Raw genomic sequence first — 16,624 nt, forward strand, 5'->3', positions numbered from 1 at the left:
AATAATGTGTCCTTCCCAGGGTGTATGCACTGTAGCCCCTTTTTTCTCATCAGTTTTCTTCCTCCTGAAGGCATTGACTCTTACTGGGGAATGGTTCACAGATGCCCTCTTGTTCTTTGTCGAAATTCATGCGAGCTTTATCTGCAAGTAGCCACGCTTGATTCTGTCCACAATTCATATTCCCACTTCTAGCAGGAGTTGTGATCAGGAGCTGAACCCCTGGACAATTTTCCCTTTCCTAACTCAGGGTGCTGAGGCCAATTGTGGCCACACTATTAAACAAAAAGCAAAAAACTACAATTGCTGGAAATCTGAAACAAAAACAGAAGAACCCAGAAACACAGCTGGTCAGTTAGTAGCTGCGGAGGGAACAAGTAACAAAATGTTTGCTGCAGTGGCTGAGATTAGCTAGCTCAGCGCAGCACAAGCCTAGTCTTATAGCTCAGTTACTGGATAAACTTGCTGAACCATTGGAGGGCATATTTGAACTGTAGCTTTAATTGTGAAAAGAACGATATTTGCTCATTATTTGGCAGGTAAGACAGGCACATCAAAAGGGCACATTAAAATAAATAGGTTAATACCTTCAATAAAATAGATAACTAAGGTCTGCTAATCTTCGCACAGTGCAATTACAAGGCATATGAAAAATCTTCAAAGGATAAATAAAGGGATTATCTCCATTAAAGTCATTTTTTTTTAAACTCTAATAATTATTGTGCTTTTTGGGGCAGATTTTGAGTTTTGTAAACAGTGCCTTGATGACATCATTGGAGGAATGGGTTGGAAAAGTGATTGAACTTAACATTCTCAGGAAGCTGCAAAGGACACTTGAAATTACGACTATAAACATGCTAATGATCACCGATATTAATTCACCTCCCTCACCGATTCAGGCTTAGAAACTCTTATGCAATTTCCCAATTATCTCATCAGTGTTTACCACATATTTTAAAACAAGAGATCAGTTAAAATAGGCAGAAAAATAAATTAATGTTCATCATAATTCCTTTTAAAAGTGAAATGATGACAAAACTCTTTATCAATTAATTATCTGATGAGGTTGTTCCTTCCCTCTCACTTTTTACAGGTTTGTTTGCTTAGATTTAAATTGTATAACTTTGTTCCTAACTGTACATTAAAACAGGTAGTCCATGGATGTTTTGAGCATTTTATATACCAGATATATGACCAGTTACGTTGCTTATGCATTTGCTAGTGAATAATTGTACTATACAATTTTCCTTAGATATAAATTTACTTCTTTTAAGACTTGATTCTTTTTTTAAAGGTGACGATGAACAAAGTGACTGGTTCTTTGAGGGGGAATCTGGTGGGGCATGTGGTATTGCAGGGATCATTCCCTGGTGGGAGCAAGAGGATGCCCTAGAACTGGAGAGGGAACTGCCAGATCCGGTATTTGAGAGCATCTTAACTGGCACCTTCCCTCTCATGTCACAAGCAGCCCAGAGAGGTCAGTACCATTCTTGCTTCCAATTGGAGGTGTGAGGCTATTAAATAATTTTACTTGTTCGCTTGACAGGAGAGTCACCAGTGGCCCTCACCTGAACTGTGAAGTGTTAGTCTGTCAATTTTAGGATATTGGAAATGTGTTAACTTGGGACTTTTTTTCCTTTTCATGCCTTTGCCAAGTGTATAATTCCTCTAGGAAGAAAATGGATTGAGTAGATCTGCTAGAATCAATAGAAGGAAGCAAGATAAAACATGGTTTATATACAAAGAGGAAAGGAAGATGCTTTCTTACCATATTTCAAACCTTGCATATTGTTGTTTAATACTAATTGTATATTTTGTTGAAATACTTAATTGCTGTTTTGTTCATTTTACAAATCTATGAGATTATATTATCAAAACATGTTTTCTGCTTTTATGTGCTGCCTAATTTCATTTAAACACTTTTTGTGTGCCTAAACCCGTTTTTGTACATAAGTTCTTATACTTGCTGCATAACAATTAGCCTTTTGACTATACAACTTTTTGTAGTTTTTCAACCTGTAGTAGAATTCTGCTGTATGTAATAGGATGAATTAATATAATTGCTGTGACTAAACTGACATATAAAGAAATAGCTTGCATTTATACAGTGCCTTTGACAATCTCAGGACATCCCAAAGTGCTTTACAGCCAGTGAGGTACTTTTGAAGTGTAGTCACTGTTGTAATGTAGGAAATGTGGCAACCAATATGTGCACAGCAAGGTCCCACAAACAGCAATGGCCCCAACCTGCTGCTGATGTTCCCTCGCAGGATGGGGCCTCCACGCTGCCCATGATCATCGCTCGCCACTCCTTTTATGGCCCCGACCTGCCGCTGATGTTCCCTCGCAGGTCGGGGCCTAGGGGAGGCGAGAGTTCGGGGCCAGGTGCTCAGGGGCAGCACGGACCAGCCCACACTGCGATATGTCTGCGCACTAGGTCCGTGCAGCAGAGCTGGTCTCCAGTTGTCTTGGTAATCCTTGTCACTGGACCAAGACCTAGCTCTGTCAAGCCCATGTGGTGGCTGGTGTGCAACGGCCACCACACATTAAAAAAATACACGCACAGGCATCTTCCACCCTTCAGGATGTAGTTTGGGTCCTTCATTGAAACACCTGTGAACTTGTCCTTTTTTTGGAGTGGAAGCAAGTCACCCTCATTTCGAGGGACCGCCTATGATGACAAACAGCAATGTAATAATGACCAGATAATCTGTTTTTAGTGATGTTGATTGAGGGACAAATATTGGCCAGGACAATGCCAGGGAGAACTCCCCTGCTCGTCTTCAAAATACTGCCATGGGATCTTTTACGCCCATCTGAGGGGACGTTTGTTTGAAAGACGCCTCCTCTGTCAGTATAGCACTTTGTCAATACTGCACTGGAGTGCCAGCCTAGAATATTGTGCACAACTCTCTGGAGTGGCTTGAATCCACAACCTTTTGGCTTAGAGGTGAGAGTGCTACCCACTGAGCCACAGCTGACAGGTTATATACAGATAGACTTGCATATATTACGGGCAATGGCTAAATTTACATGATGAGGCTATTAGCCAATTCCTAATCTGGTAGAATGTATAATTTTGCATAAAATCTGTAAATCTTCAAATGGGGCAAATTTGCAGAGTAAAATACAGAAAAGAGTTGCGATGTTTAAATTTTGGAAAATAGTGAAGAGCAAATTGAGTCTAGGTAAAAAATGTGCTCTCAAGTATTTAATCAAAATCTATATTTCTATCAAACAGCCAGCCACAAAAATAATTCTGAATCTTATGTTCAAATTTGTAGTCTATGCAAAACATTTCTTAATTTGGTTTTCTCTGAATACATTTTTAAATTATTTTTGATGCATTTGATTTTGGTGCCAAAATGTGACGACAGTTCTCAAAGGGTTAGTAAGTTTTCTTCTTCTGCCAAATCAAGACATTACTATTGATTATAAAAATTAACAATTATACTTGCCAATTAGCTTTTGCCTGACTGGAGGTGTTTTAAAGGGTTGAGGTCAGAGTGCACCCCATGCCCCTTTTAACTGAAATAGCTGTCAAATAGGTCATATCAAAATCTCTTAAACTACTCCTTGTTTGATAGGTTTTCAAGCGAGACTCACACGACTGTCTGGAATGGCAAATAGAAATGGCAGAAAGGAACCCAGGAAGCTTTCCACAAAGGTAAGCACATTTATTCTTTCTCTTTGTCCTGTATAGCTGTTATGATAGTTTAGATTAGTACCTTACTGAAGTTGGGTGGTGGAGATGTTATAAAGACCTTGGCCTGTGACCTCTGCCCTTTTTGGTCATGGTTCAGATGGCCATCTATCACTTGATCCCTATCCCACCTCCTTTCTGTCTCGCTTCATTGCAAACCTGAGCATAGCTGGGATTTGTAGCCTATTTTCCAGTCTTATTGCAATCTCAGTGTGGTGTTTTATAGGAGCCATTACAACTGATGGATTAGTTTTCATGGTATTTATGACATATGACGTACCCATGGTGTTACCAGCAAAGGGCATGAAGAGAGGGAAAAATACTACTGATTCCTCCTCCAAAACTGAAAGGTGTTGAGCTTTAAAACAGGTTATGAGAAGTGTGCATATATACAGTGCTGAGCTTATCTTTTTTGGTCACTGGCAATCTATTCTAAAATTGTTCTAAGAGGCAGAGAAACTGGCTGCTATTGTGATCTGTTGTTGGTGAGAGAAGATAGTTAGCTGACTGTTATGGTGTGATTGAACTATGTCAGATGTCTTTAATTCAAAATTAATCATTTAAAATTATTAGCTTCAGATGCAAATTCTGTTGAAATTAAGAGCAGAAGCATAGGGTTAAAAGGAATACCAATTTTAAGTAATATATACTATGTTTAAAAAAAAATGTAGTGTGTTTTTTATCTTTGTGTAATACTAGCAGGGTGCAAAAGTAAAATATCACATTCCAACTATTGTCTTTTTTGAACATTTCACTAAATAATATGGATTTAGTAGTATTTTTCTTGTTTTGACATGCTTTCATGGCCACACACACTAAAGCATTTTGATTACTTCAGTAGAAAATATTCTCGGAAACATTACCAGTTGTTGGATGTATTCAAGGCTTTGATTAATTACAACATTTTTACCAAAAAATTCATAAAATGAATGGATATCTGGCAGTGCATATTAAGTGTCACAGAAGCTTTCTCAATTATCTCTTATTCCTTTGCCCTAATGTATTAAATTTTATTTTGATTGTTTTAATTATAGAGCACATTTAGTCATGGGAAACAATGATGCACACATTTCAGAAAACTGTTTGAAGCTAAATTTAGCTAATTTAGCTTCAATTCTATTTACTTTAGAATGAGAAAAAAGCCTAAATATTCTATTCTTGCTTTATTTGGTTGGAAGAATGAAATGACACTTTAAGCCTCACAGAATTAAAACAGAAAATTGTCCAACTGTATCAGTAAATGGATTTGAGATTATGGGTATGAGTAGGGCATCTAGCGCCAAAGTCTTGTCACAGAATTAGATGTCAAAAATCTTCTTCAGTTTTAGATATATAGTTCACAGCCGCTGGGTATGATTAATACATACAGTCTAAATCATTGAAAGTTCCTCTGTTCTTTTCGTAAAATACAATAGAGCACAAATCACTTAAACCATGGGAGGATAACAATTGGAAAATAATGCATCTTCCCTACCAATGAATTGTCAGTTATATCTAATTTAACCAAAATCAATTCATCTTTCTTGCATTAGATGAAACTACTTGCAATAAATCTTTACCTAATGTTTGATCCATTTTTTTGATACATCTACAACACTTTATTTTCAAGCCTGCAATCCTGCATTTTAAATCTATGGAAATACATAGAAGTCTTGTTTTTTTTCCCTTCCATCAGAAGCTAACATTAGTCTGCAAGCCAGCAGTTATTTAGCATTTTATTTTCCCCTCTTTGTCCTGCTTTTATCTTTTGTCTCCGTGGGTAGCACACTCACCTCTGAGTCGGAAGGTTGTGGGTTCAAGGGCTGACACTCCAGTGCAGTGCTGAGGGAGTGCTGCACTGTCGGAGGTGCCGTCTTTCGGATGAGACGTTAAACTGAGGCCCCGTCTGCTCACACAGGTGGATGTAAAAGATCCCATGGCACTATTTCGAAGAGGAGCAGAGCAGTTATCCCTGGTATCCTGGTCAATATTTATCCTTCAATCAACATAACAAAAACAGAACATCTGGTCCTTATCACATTGCTGTTTGTGGGAGGTTGCTGTGCGCAAATTCGCTGCCGCGCTTCCCACATTACAACAGTGACTACACTCCCAAAGCACTTCATTGGCTGTAAAGCGCTTTGAGACGTCCGGTGGTCATGAAAGGCGCTATACAAATGCAAGTCTTTCATTTTTCATCCCTTTGTTTCTGTTTTTAACTTTCTTGCATCTATCCTTCACCATTTTTTCTCTCTGCTTTTTTTCTATTTTCTTTATTTTTTTCTTTCTAGTGTCTTCCTGTGATTTCTCTTTGTCTTGTAATCTAGTTTTCTTTAATTTTTTTTCCTTACCTGCTATATTCCCACAGGAGCTGTCTGCTATCCGATGCTCAGGAGGGTGAGATTAACTGGGTTGTGTATAACTGCTGTCATTGTTGCTTCATTGGTCAATAAGTGGCTGGTCGATAGTGATTTGAGGTGACTATAGCAGTTAACAGTTATTAGCTGATTGACCAAACTTACTTCCAAGTTACAGCATAAAACCTTGAGTCATTAGAGTTGCTGAGATCATTACTGTAACTGTTTTATTGGGAGGCATGTCCTGTACCACTTGAGCTATCAAGCTGTTAGAGTATGACTTTTACTGTTTTGCTATTCTCTTTTTCTGCACTTTCTTCTTTTTTACAGATTTGTTCTTCCTTTTTTATCTTGTTTTCTTATATCGTTTCTGAATTTCTTTCCTTTAAAATATGATTCTGGTGGGATTTAAATTTGTGTCCTGATAGTTGCACAATAGTCCAAACTGAGTGAAAATAGATTTCAAGTTCTGAACACACAGTTTATCTACAAGTCAGCTGTAATTTTCTTTTAAAAAACACCCTAAGGTTTCTGTTCCAGCATCCCCTTTAAAATTGTAACATTTAGTTTATATTGCCTTTCCTCATTCTTCCTACCAAAATGTATCACTTCACACTTCTCTGCATTAAATTTAATCTGTCATGTATCTGTCCATTTCACTTGTCTGTCTATGTCCTCTTGAAGTCTGTTACTATCCTCCTCATTGTTTACTACATTTCCGAGTTTCATGTCATATACACTTTATATGCAAGTCCAGGTCATTAATAGAGTATTCATTTATTATATCAGTAAATGGATTTGAGCCTATTATGTAGTACCTTGTCAAACACTTTTAGAATGTCTACATAAGAGCATAATAAATAGGAGCAGGAGTAGGTCATTTGGCCTCTCGAGCCTGCTCCGCCATTCAATAAGATTATGGCTGATCTGATCCTGACCTGAACTCCACTTCCCCGCCTGCTCCCCATAACCCTTGACTCCCTTATCATTCAAAAAATCTCCACCTTAAATATATTCAAAGACCCAACCTCCACAGCTCTCTGGGGTAGGGAATTCCAAAGATTCACGAATCTCCGAGAGAAGAAATTCTTCCTCATTTCTGTTTTAAATGGACGACCCCTTATTCTGAAACTATGCCCCCTAGTTCTAGATTCCTCCATGAGGGGAAACATCCTCTCTGCATCTACCCTGTCAAGCCCCCTCAGAATCGTGTATGTTTCAATAAGATCACCTCTCATTCTTCTAAACTTCACTGAGTATAGGCCCAACCTGCTCAACCTTTCTTCATATGAAAACCCCTTTATCTCAGGAATCAACCTCGTGAACCTTCACTGAACTGCCTCCAATAGAAGTATATCCTTCCTTAAATAAGGAGACCAAAACTGTACGTAGTACTCCAGGTGTGGTCTTACCAATGCCCTGTACAGTTGGAGCAGGACTTCCTGACTTTTATACTCCATCCCCCGTGCAATAAAGGCCAACAGTCCATTTGCCTTCCTGATTACTTGCTGTACCAGCATACATTTCATGTATAAGAACCCCTAGATCCCTCTGTACTACAGCATTTTGTAATCACTCCCCATTTAAATAATAATTTGCTTTTTTATTTTTCCTACCAAGCGGATAACCTCACATTTTCCCACATTATAGTCCATCTGCCAAATGTTTGCCCACTCACTGAGTCTATCTATATCCCTTTGTAGATTATTTGCATCCTCCTCACAACTTGCTTTTCCACCTATCTTTGTATCATCAGCAAATTTGGCAACGTTACACTTGGCCCTTTCATCCAAGTCATTAATATAAATTGTAAATAGTTGAGGCCCCAGCACTTATCCCTGTAGCACCCCACTAGTTACAGTTTGCCAACCAGAAAATGACCATTTATCCCGACTCTCTGTTTTCTGTTAGTTAGTCAATCCTCTATCCACGCTAATATATTACCCCCAACCCCGTGAGCTCTTATCTTGTGCAGTAACCTTTTGTGTGGCACCTTAGCGAATGCTTTCTGGAAATCCAAAAGCACAACATCAACTGGTTCCCCTTTATCCATTCTACTCGTTACATCTTCAAAGAACTCCAGCAAATTTGTCAAACATGATTTCCCTTTCATAAAACCATGCTGACTCTGCTTGTCTGCATTTTGATTTTCTGAATGTCCTGCTACTACTTTCTTAATGATGGACTCCAGCATTTTCCCAATGGCAGATGTTAGGCTAACTGGTCTATAGTTTCCTGCTTTGTGTCTCCCTTCTTAAATAGGGATGTCACATTTGCGGTTTTCCAGTCTGCTGGGACCTCTCCAGAATTCAGGGAATTTTGGTAGATTACAACCAATGCATCCACTATCTGCAGCCACTTCTGTTAAGACCCTAGGATGCATGCCATCAGGTCCAGGGGACTTGTCCATCTTTAGTCCCTTTAGTTTGCCTAGTACTTTATCTCTAGTGATAGCGATTTGTTTTAAGTTCCCCCCGCCAATAGCTCCTTGATTATCAATTATTGGGATGTTTTTAGTGTCCTCTACAGTGAAGATTGATACAAAATATTTGTTCAAAGTCTCTGCCCTTTCCCTGTTTCCCATTATTACATACACATCAACTGCACTACTCTCATCAATCCTCCCGTTACTTCATCAAAGAACTTAATGAAGTTAGTTAAACACGATTTGCCTTTACTGACTTTCATTAATAAGCTCATACTTTTCCAAGTGCCAATTAATTTTGTCCTGGATTATTGTCTCAGTTTCCCCATCACCGATGTTAGGCTGACTGACCTGTAGTTGCTGGGTTTATTTCTTTCCCCTTTTCTCAACAGGGTTGTAACATTTGCAATCCTCCAATCCTCTGGCATCACCTCATATCTAAGGAGATTGAAAGATTGTGGCCAGAGCCTCCGCAATTTCCACCCTTTCTTCCCTCCGTAAACTAGGATGCATCCCATCCGACTGAATGACGTTTCTACTTTGAGTAATGCCAACCTTTTAAGTATCTCCTCTTTATCTATTTTTATCCAACCCAATGTCGCTACTACCTCCTCCTTTACTGCTACATTGGCAACATCCTCTTCTCTAATGAAGACAAATGCAAAGTACACAATTAGTACCTCAGCCACGCCCTCTACCTCTAAAGACGATCTCTTGTTTGGTACCTAATCGGCCCCACCCTTTGACTACCCATTTGCAATATTTTTTTTATTCATTCGCGGGATGTGGGCTTTGCTGGCAAGGCAACATTTGTTATCTATCCCTAATTGCCCTCGAGAAGGTGGTGGTGATGAGCCGCCTTCTTGAACCGCTGAAGACCATGTGATGAAGGTACTCCTACAGTGCGGTTAGGTAGGGAGTTCCAGGATTTCCACCCAGTGATAATGAAGGAACGGTAATATATTTCCAAGTCAGGATGATATGTGACTTGGAGGGAAACTTGGAGAAGGTGGTGTTTCCATGCGCATGCTGCCATTGTCCCTCTAAGTGGTAGAGTTCACGGGTTTGGGAGATGCTGACGAAGAAGCCTTGGTGAGTTGCTGCAGTGCATCTTGTAAATGATACACACTACAGCCACAGTGTGCCGGTGGTGGAGGGAGTGAACGTTTAAGGTGATGGATGGGGTGCCAATCAAGCGGGCTGCTTTGTCCTGGATGGTGTCGAGCTTCTTGATTGTTGTTGGAGCTGCAATGATCCAAACAAGTGGAGAGTATTCCAATACACAGAAAATGCACAGATGAAGGGGCATCGACCTGAAACCTTAACTCTGTTTCTCTCACAGATGCTGCCTGACCCGCTGAGATTGCCAGCATTTTCTATTTTTATTTCAGATTCCAGCATCCACAGAATTTGCTTTTGTATCCCATTATGCCCCTGACTTGTGCCTTGTAGATGATGGAAAGGCTTTGGAGAGTCAGGAGATGAGACACTCAGAACTACTTACATGCTAAACAGTAGAAACAGTATGCTATAGGCAGAGCTAAGTGATCCCACAACCAATGGATCAGATCTAGGTTCTGCAGTCCAGCCACTTTCAATCGTGAATGGTGGTGGACAATTAAACAACTTGAGGGAGGAGGAGACTCCATGAACATCCCCATGCTCGTTCACCAGGTTGGTACATCATTTTTAGGTATGTTTGTTCTGCTCCTGGCATGCTCTTGTACATTCCTCATTGAATCAGGGTTGGTCACCTGGCTTGCTGGTAATGGTGGAGTGAGGGATATGCCGGACCATGAGGTTACAGATTGTGGTGGAATACAATTCTGCTGCTGCTGATGGCCCAAAGTGCCTCATGCTTGCCCAGTTTTGAGCTGCCAGATCTTTTCTGAATCTATCTATTTAGCACTGTGGTAGTGCCACACAATGGAGACTGCCCTCGGTGTGAAGACGGACTTGGTCTCCACAAAGACTGTGTGGTGGTCACTGCTACCAATACTGTCTTGGACAGATGCATCTGCGACAGTTAGATTGAGGAGGATGACATCAAGTCAGTTTGTTCCTTGTGTTGGGTCTCTCAATATCTGCTGTAAAACCAGTCTGGCAGCTACGTCCTTCAGGACTCGGCCAGCTCGGTCAATAGTGGTGCTACTGAGTCACTCTTGCTGATTGATATTGAAGTCCCCCACCCAGGGTACATTATGTGCCCTTGCTGTCCTCAGTGCTTCTTCCAAGTGCTGTATGTTTTATATGTTTATAAAAGACTTTTGAATTCCCTTTTATGATAGCTGCTAATCTATTCTTGTACTCTCTCTCTCTTTGCCGCTCTTATTCGCTTATTTAGATCTCCTCTGTAATTTCTGTCTTCATCTGGTTCTCCACTGTATTATCAACCTTACATTCATCATAAGCCTCCTTTTTCTGTTTCATTTTAATCTCTATGGACTGGATTTTTCGGTGATGTGCGCTTCTGTTTTTGCCCCGGAGTGGCAGTAATCGTGGCGGTGAGCTCTTCTGGGTGGGCGGTTAGCTTCCAGCACCCTGTGGGGGTTTTCGGGACCGGTTTTGTGGGGGCATGGAACAGTACCGCCCAGAAGAGTTGAGCCGGTGTGCCTCGCCCCTGGTTGCAACATCGGTTCGCTTTGGGACTCCCGCCCGGCTCGCAGCGTGCCCTGCTGGGACCGTCTGTGAAAACGGGCAGTCCAACCTATATTCCAGCTGCAGTGAGGTAAGTAATGTTCACCTCAGGTAAGTGTGATTGTTTTCTCTTTTATTTGTTTTTGTGATTTATGTTGTGGTGGTGTGGGCTATGTATTGGGAATGTTTTGGGCGTTTTTTGTTCAAGTTTTTAATCCTTCTCCCAGGCCCCTCTCAGAGCACTCCCGGCTGGCTGTTTAGCTTGGGACCTTCGCATGCTCAGCTGGCCTAGCACCCTAAGTATATATATATATTCAAAAGGGAGTTAGATGAAGTCCTTACTACTCGGGGGATCAAGGGTTATGGCGAGAAAGCAGGAAGGGGGTACTGAAGTTTCATGTTCAGCCATGAACTCATTGAATGGCGGTGCAGGCTAGAAGGGCTGAATGGCCTGCTCCTGCACCTATTTTCTATGTTTCTATGTTTCTAAGAGAGGTGTACAATGTCTCCCTTAGCACTCCCCCTCCCCCCCCACACACACACACACACACTGGGCCCAGCTGCCCAATTTTGATGATTGAGGCACAAATTTTACCGCCCCGTAATCTGCAAAGCTGAAAATCCCACCCTATCTCTTTAGTCATCCAGGGAGCTGTAGCTTTGGATGTCCTTCCTTTCCCCTTGAGAATGTTGAAGGCCTCCCATTGTTGTTACTGTTTTGCCTACCAATTTCTAATTCCAATTCACCTGGGCCAGATCCCTTTTTAACTCACTGAAAGTAGCCCGCCTCCAGTTCAGAATTATGCTTGATTGTTCCTTGTCCTTTTCCAAAACTATTCTAATCCTGATATTATGATCAGTGTTCTCCAAATGCTCTCCCACTGAAACGTGTTCCACTTGCCCCATTTCATTCCCCAGAACTAGATCCAGCACTGCTTCCTTCCTCGGTGCTTGGAAACACGCTGATCAAGAAAGTTCTCTTGTACACATTCCAATAATTCCCCCCCTCTTTGCATTTTACACTGTTGCTCTCGCAATTTGATGTCCCCCATTATCACTACGCTATAGTGGAACAAGTATGAAGTAAAGAAAAAGCAGCAATAGCAAAAATAAGATTACATTGTTCTATTGTTATGCAATAATAAGCTACTTTGTTTCCTTGGAAATTTGGTGTTGAGTATTAAATGAGTAGATTCTTTGAAGAAAAGCTACAAATTTGGTAGCACTTTGTAAAAGTACATAATTAATCCCATGAGTGTTGAAGGATTCCAGCAAAAACAAACTAAATAATGTTTGATAGTTAATTATATTTTAAGGACACTGTCTGTTTCTGAAATTGAAGTACACTACAGACCCAACTTTGAAAGCAAGAGGAGATTCACTATTCAAAAGGGTTATTGCAAGTAATAAATTATGGATTGTGCAACAGCATCTATAGCTTTGACTAATAACTATGCAGTAGCTTGTTGATTCACTGATTGTTTGAATCCCTGATTTCTTTGGGATATCCACTTCTTCCCTTCAGCTTTGACTTTTCACCTTGGTTTAATAAAAATTTAATGTAAAAATGCAGGCTTTACTACTAAAAAAAATACAAACTTCCCACGGGGCAATTTCGCGTGGGGCAATTTCCCACGCAGGGCGGAAAGGGGTCGCCGCACAGGCGGCGCGGAAACCCGTTCTTGCCGCTCCCGGCCCGGGGGCAATTTCGGATGGGTCGGCCCATCCGTCTGCCCCCGGCCTATCCGCTTCATTACCACCTTAAGGAGGGGGGTAATTTCGGCCCATTGAGTTATCTCAATAATGCATAGAAATTGTAAATCCCAAAACAGTAGAATGCATTGGCTAAATGATATTTTTTACGAATAAATTCCTGACACCGCCTACCTTTCTTGAATTGACTGTGATTTGACCTTTTCATGACTCGGAATACTGCTTCCAAGTGTAAATTAATTTTTAATGCTCTATCCTGTTTAGGCACAATAGCAATTATGAATATTGTGTAAATAAATGCATTGGAATGTGTGAATGCTGTATATAACCACATTAGAAAGTGTGCATATTGATTAGTTCACACCTAAGATTATCAATTTTGTCTTGCACTAAAATTAAGCTAAACTGTTTCCTTTGCCATTTTAAAATACAGGCTTAATGTTTGATGTTTAATCTTGTATCACTTCTCCCTGTAAAACAGATGACTCTAAGCATAACATCTCAGTAGCCTTATTTCAGACAACTGAAGTATAATCATGTTTAACTCTATTGATGTCTGTTCAGCAAGATGCAAAAATGTGTGATTTTATTGCAAACGATTGAATGGACAAGCCTGCTAAATTTATCCTACCCTAAGGGATACCCTGACATCATGAATTTGTCGATGTCTTGTAAACAAATGTGTGATAGTGCTTTTCTGTTGAGAATGGACACATTGCACTGAAATGAAGTTGTAGAAAAGAGTTATAGCAGTTTTCCAGCATGTGGTAAATGGAGAAGTGATATATTGCCTATAAGTAAATTATTGAGTCAATAGCTACTGTGATATCAAAATGATTTATTTTAGGAGTTAAAAAATCATTTGTTTGGATTGATTAGTATTCATTAATTATGCTAATTATATAGTGAGAAAACAGATGTTTTATAGAGCTAAGACCAGGAATAAATTACAGGTCCTATTTGTTTAACTAAAAATAGCAACATTATATATTATTGAATGCTACTTTTTGAAATATTTGAAATTGCAAATATGGTTATGTTTTTGAGTGTATGATAATTTGAAATGCAGTGATCATTTCAAAATCTCAAATAGGAAAAATCCTGATTGGCTAGCTACCTAGCTGCATTGCTGGAAATCAGTTTGACAAATGGGAAACACTTTTTTAAAATTCCACATCTGGGCTCATAACATGCATACATGTAATATGCTTATTTTAGAAAGAATGGATTCAGTTGTGGAATGTCTTTTTGTATCACGCAGTTGACTAAGATTATCGAAAGCCACAGAAAATAATAATTACTAAAGAGCAAATGCTAATATTCTGTTATAAGTATTAATGGAAATGAAAAATAAACCTTATTTGAAATCCCAAAGTAGCAATATGTATTTAAAAATTATGTCTTTGGAAAGGGCATTTAAACTCCTGCAATTGGAGTCTAAAAGCAGATCTATTTTGAAAGGTACATACCGGAGGCTCTGGTTGATCTTGAGTGTATGACAGATTTCTGAAATATTAAATGGTACTATGGTCAATGCAATAAAACAAAAAATCTGAGGTGTAATATATCAAAAGAAAAGATCCATGCTTTTCCCACCTACTTCATGTGCAAAATAGTGTTTAAATTAGTACGTAATTCTGTTTTATTTTCTCTGTTGGTGTGTAGCCAATTTGATTTGAATGTGTGAACTAGTGAGAGTGGCAGAGTGCATTGATGATGTGGTGTGCTGAACATTAGCCCACATTTGTGTCAGATCGTTATCTTAGTTGTGCCATCAGAATAAGATGGCAGTAGAGGCCAGTAATTTCCCACAAGGAGGGAAAAAAATTAGAGGCCAAATCACATTGGCTGCTTTTGCACATACCTTAGTGACTGACTCAGATTTGACAGTTGTGAACTGCTCCGTCAGGGACTGCAGTTGTGTGATGATTCTTGCATCACTGAAGAGCAGAAGCTACTTTTGAGTAATACAAGGGCCCAAAATTATGTTCATTTAGAGGACCCAAATTTCCCCAACCCCTTTTTCCAGTGCACTCTCCCGAGATGCACCGACTTTGTGCGCTCAAAACGGCGCCAAAAAACGTACTAAAAATTCTGGCCGCCCTGCTGTGTGTCCCAGGTCCTGGCGCGGCGTTTCTCGTGGAGTGGGGGGCAGCGCTACAGCCCTGCGCCGAAAATAGTGCCGGCAGCTGTCCGCGTGCACAGTAGAGCGCTCGCGCATGCGCAGTAGCTCCTCCCATGATTGTGATGATGATGCCTGCAGCGTGGGACCCAACGCGTCCCGCCCCTCATCCCGGGCCGAGTGGCCTGCCACACAGGCCGGCTGCTGCCTTCCCGTGCTGAGGGCTACAAGAAACAGGTTGGTGGGGGGAGGGGAGAAAGATTTTTAAAGATTTTCCAGTACTTTAATATCTAGTTATCTTTACTAAAAATTCCCTATCTGCAGTATCTTACAGCTAACCCACTACTGCATAGAATTCTAAAATATTACTATCAGAGTCACACTACGCAATGCTGAACACCAAAATTTAAGTTTACATTTTGACATGCTATTTTTGTAAGTCTAACGTTTTAAATTTCTAAACCTAGTCAGGGCAATTCTTTGGTGCTGCAGAAGTCAAAATCCAATGTGGTGTGATGCTGCACAGGAATCCATTAGGCGAGAACGTTGGTGCTCTTGATCTATTATTTACAAAGAAAACCCTCCCCTTGCTTAACTGGCCCCGATACTTCAGCCTTCATTACAAGATCATTTTTATTCTTGTAAAAACCCCATACTTAGTTTAATCAGGCTGATAGCACCTACACTCTGCCCAGTCTTGCTGCTCGGGATTTAAAAAAACTCTAGCATTCCTAGCATAACACTGTTATTTGAAGGCTACCTGCGCTGATTTCTCAACTCTCCGCAAGGGTTTTCTGTGCGGCCACAAGTGGCCACATATGCTGGCCTAAGTTAGTTTAGAGCAACTATTAACTGTCCAAACTGGCTTAAATGGCCCAAACAGGCGTAGGTGGCTGGTAACGCCCCCTTTTGGAAAAAAAAATAAACTTAAAAAAAATCCTAACTAACTAACTCACTTACACTGGTGCAAATTAAATGTGCAGAATGGGCATTTTTAAGATGCTCCAGAAAAATCAAGTTGCTCCAAAAAAAAATGGAGCAACTCCTGGCCAAATTTGGGCCCTCTGAGAGATTGGAGTTGTGAAGTGTTTAGGCATGTAAAAATATAGGAGCCTCAAGTATTAAACCTACAGTACAGTGCTGGATTTTGTTTTCTGCTTCCACATACCTTCCATTAACTCTGTAGGAAATGGTTGTTGAATGAAAATAAAATACTTATGAAGTTAAATGTTAAACTTGAGAGAGAAATTCCCCAGTGTTCTTTTGAATACACCAAAACAATAACAGTAATATACTACACATGATTATTTGTGTTTGTGAAATAATTTTCATTTTTCATAGTTATGACAGTGGAATTGGAATTGTGAACAAATAGTAATGTGTGAAACCAGCTCACATCTGTACAGCAATGTAGTGTGCATTTAAAATGAGTATTCACATCTAAATGTAATTTAAATTTTACATAATATATGGCATAAACAAAATGCACAATGTAGACACTGGAGGCAATTTATATCCAATGCTTAGTGCTGATCATAAGTCATTTGTAAATTATTTGGGCAGTCTACTTTGTAGGGCGTAAACTGTGTCCTGTGCATCTTGATCGCATGCACCTAGTATTGCACAATTTGGTCTAGATTTTCTAGCAAATTTGATGGTGATTAATTTTGTATAAGCAGAGAGGTTAAACT

General features: G+C 40.0%; 1 protein-coding gene across 3 annotated transcripts in view; it reads left to right on the forward strand.

Moving 5' to 3' along the window:
* The window catches only part of gpatch2 (G patch domain containing 2), a 360,444-nt gene that overhangs the window by 43,897 nt on the left and 299,923 nt on the right, over positions 1-16,624 (forward strand). For all 3 annotated transcript variants that reach the window (XM_070889440.1, XM_070889441.1, XM_070889443.1), the window contains 2 exons: positions 1,292-1,474; positions 3,585-3,664. In XM_070889440.1, the coding sequence (XP_070745541.1) occupies positions 1,292-1,474; positions 3,585-3,664 (263 nt within the window). The remainder of the gene's footprint in view (positions 1-1,291; positions 1,475-3,584; positions 3,665-16,624) is intronic.

Source organism: Pristiophorus japonicus, chromosome 9, assembly GCF_044704955.1.
Source record: "Pristiophorus japonicus isolate sPriJap1 chromosome 9, sPriJap1.hap1, whole genome shotgun sequence".
Lineage (NCBI taxonomy): Eukaryota > Metazoa > Chordata > Chondrichthyes > Pristiophoridae > Pristiophorus > Pristiophorus japonicus.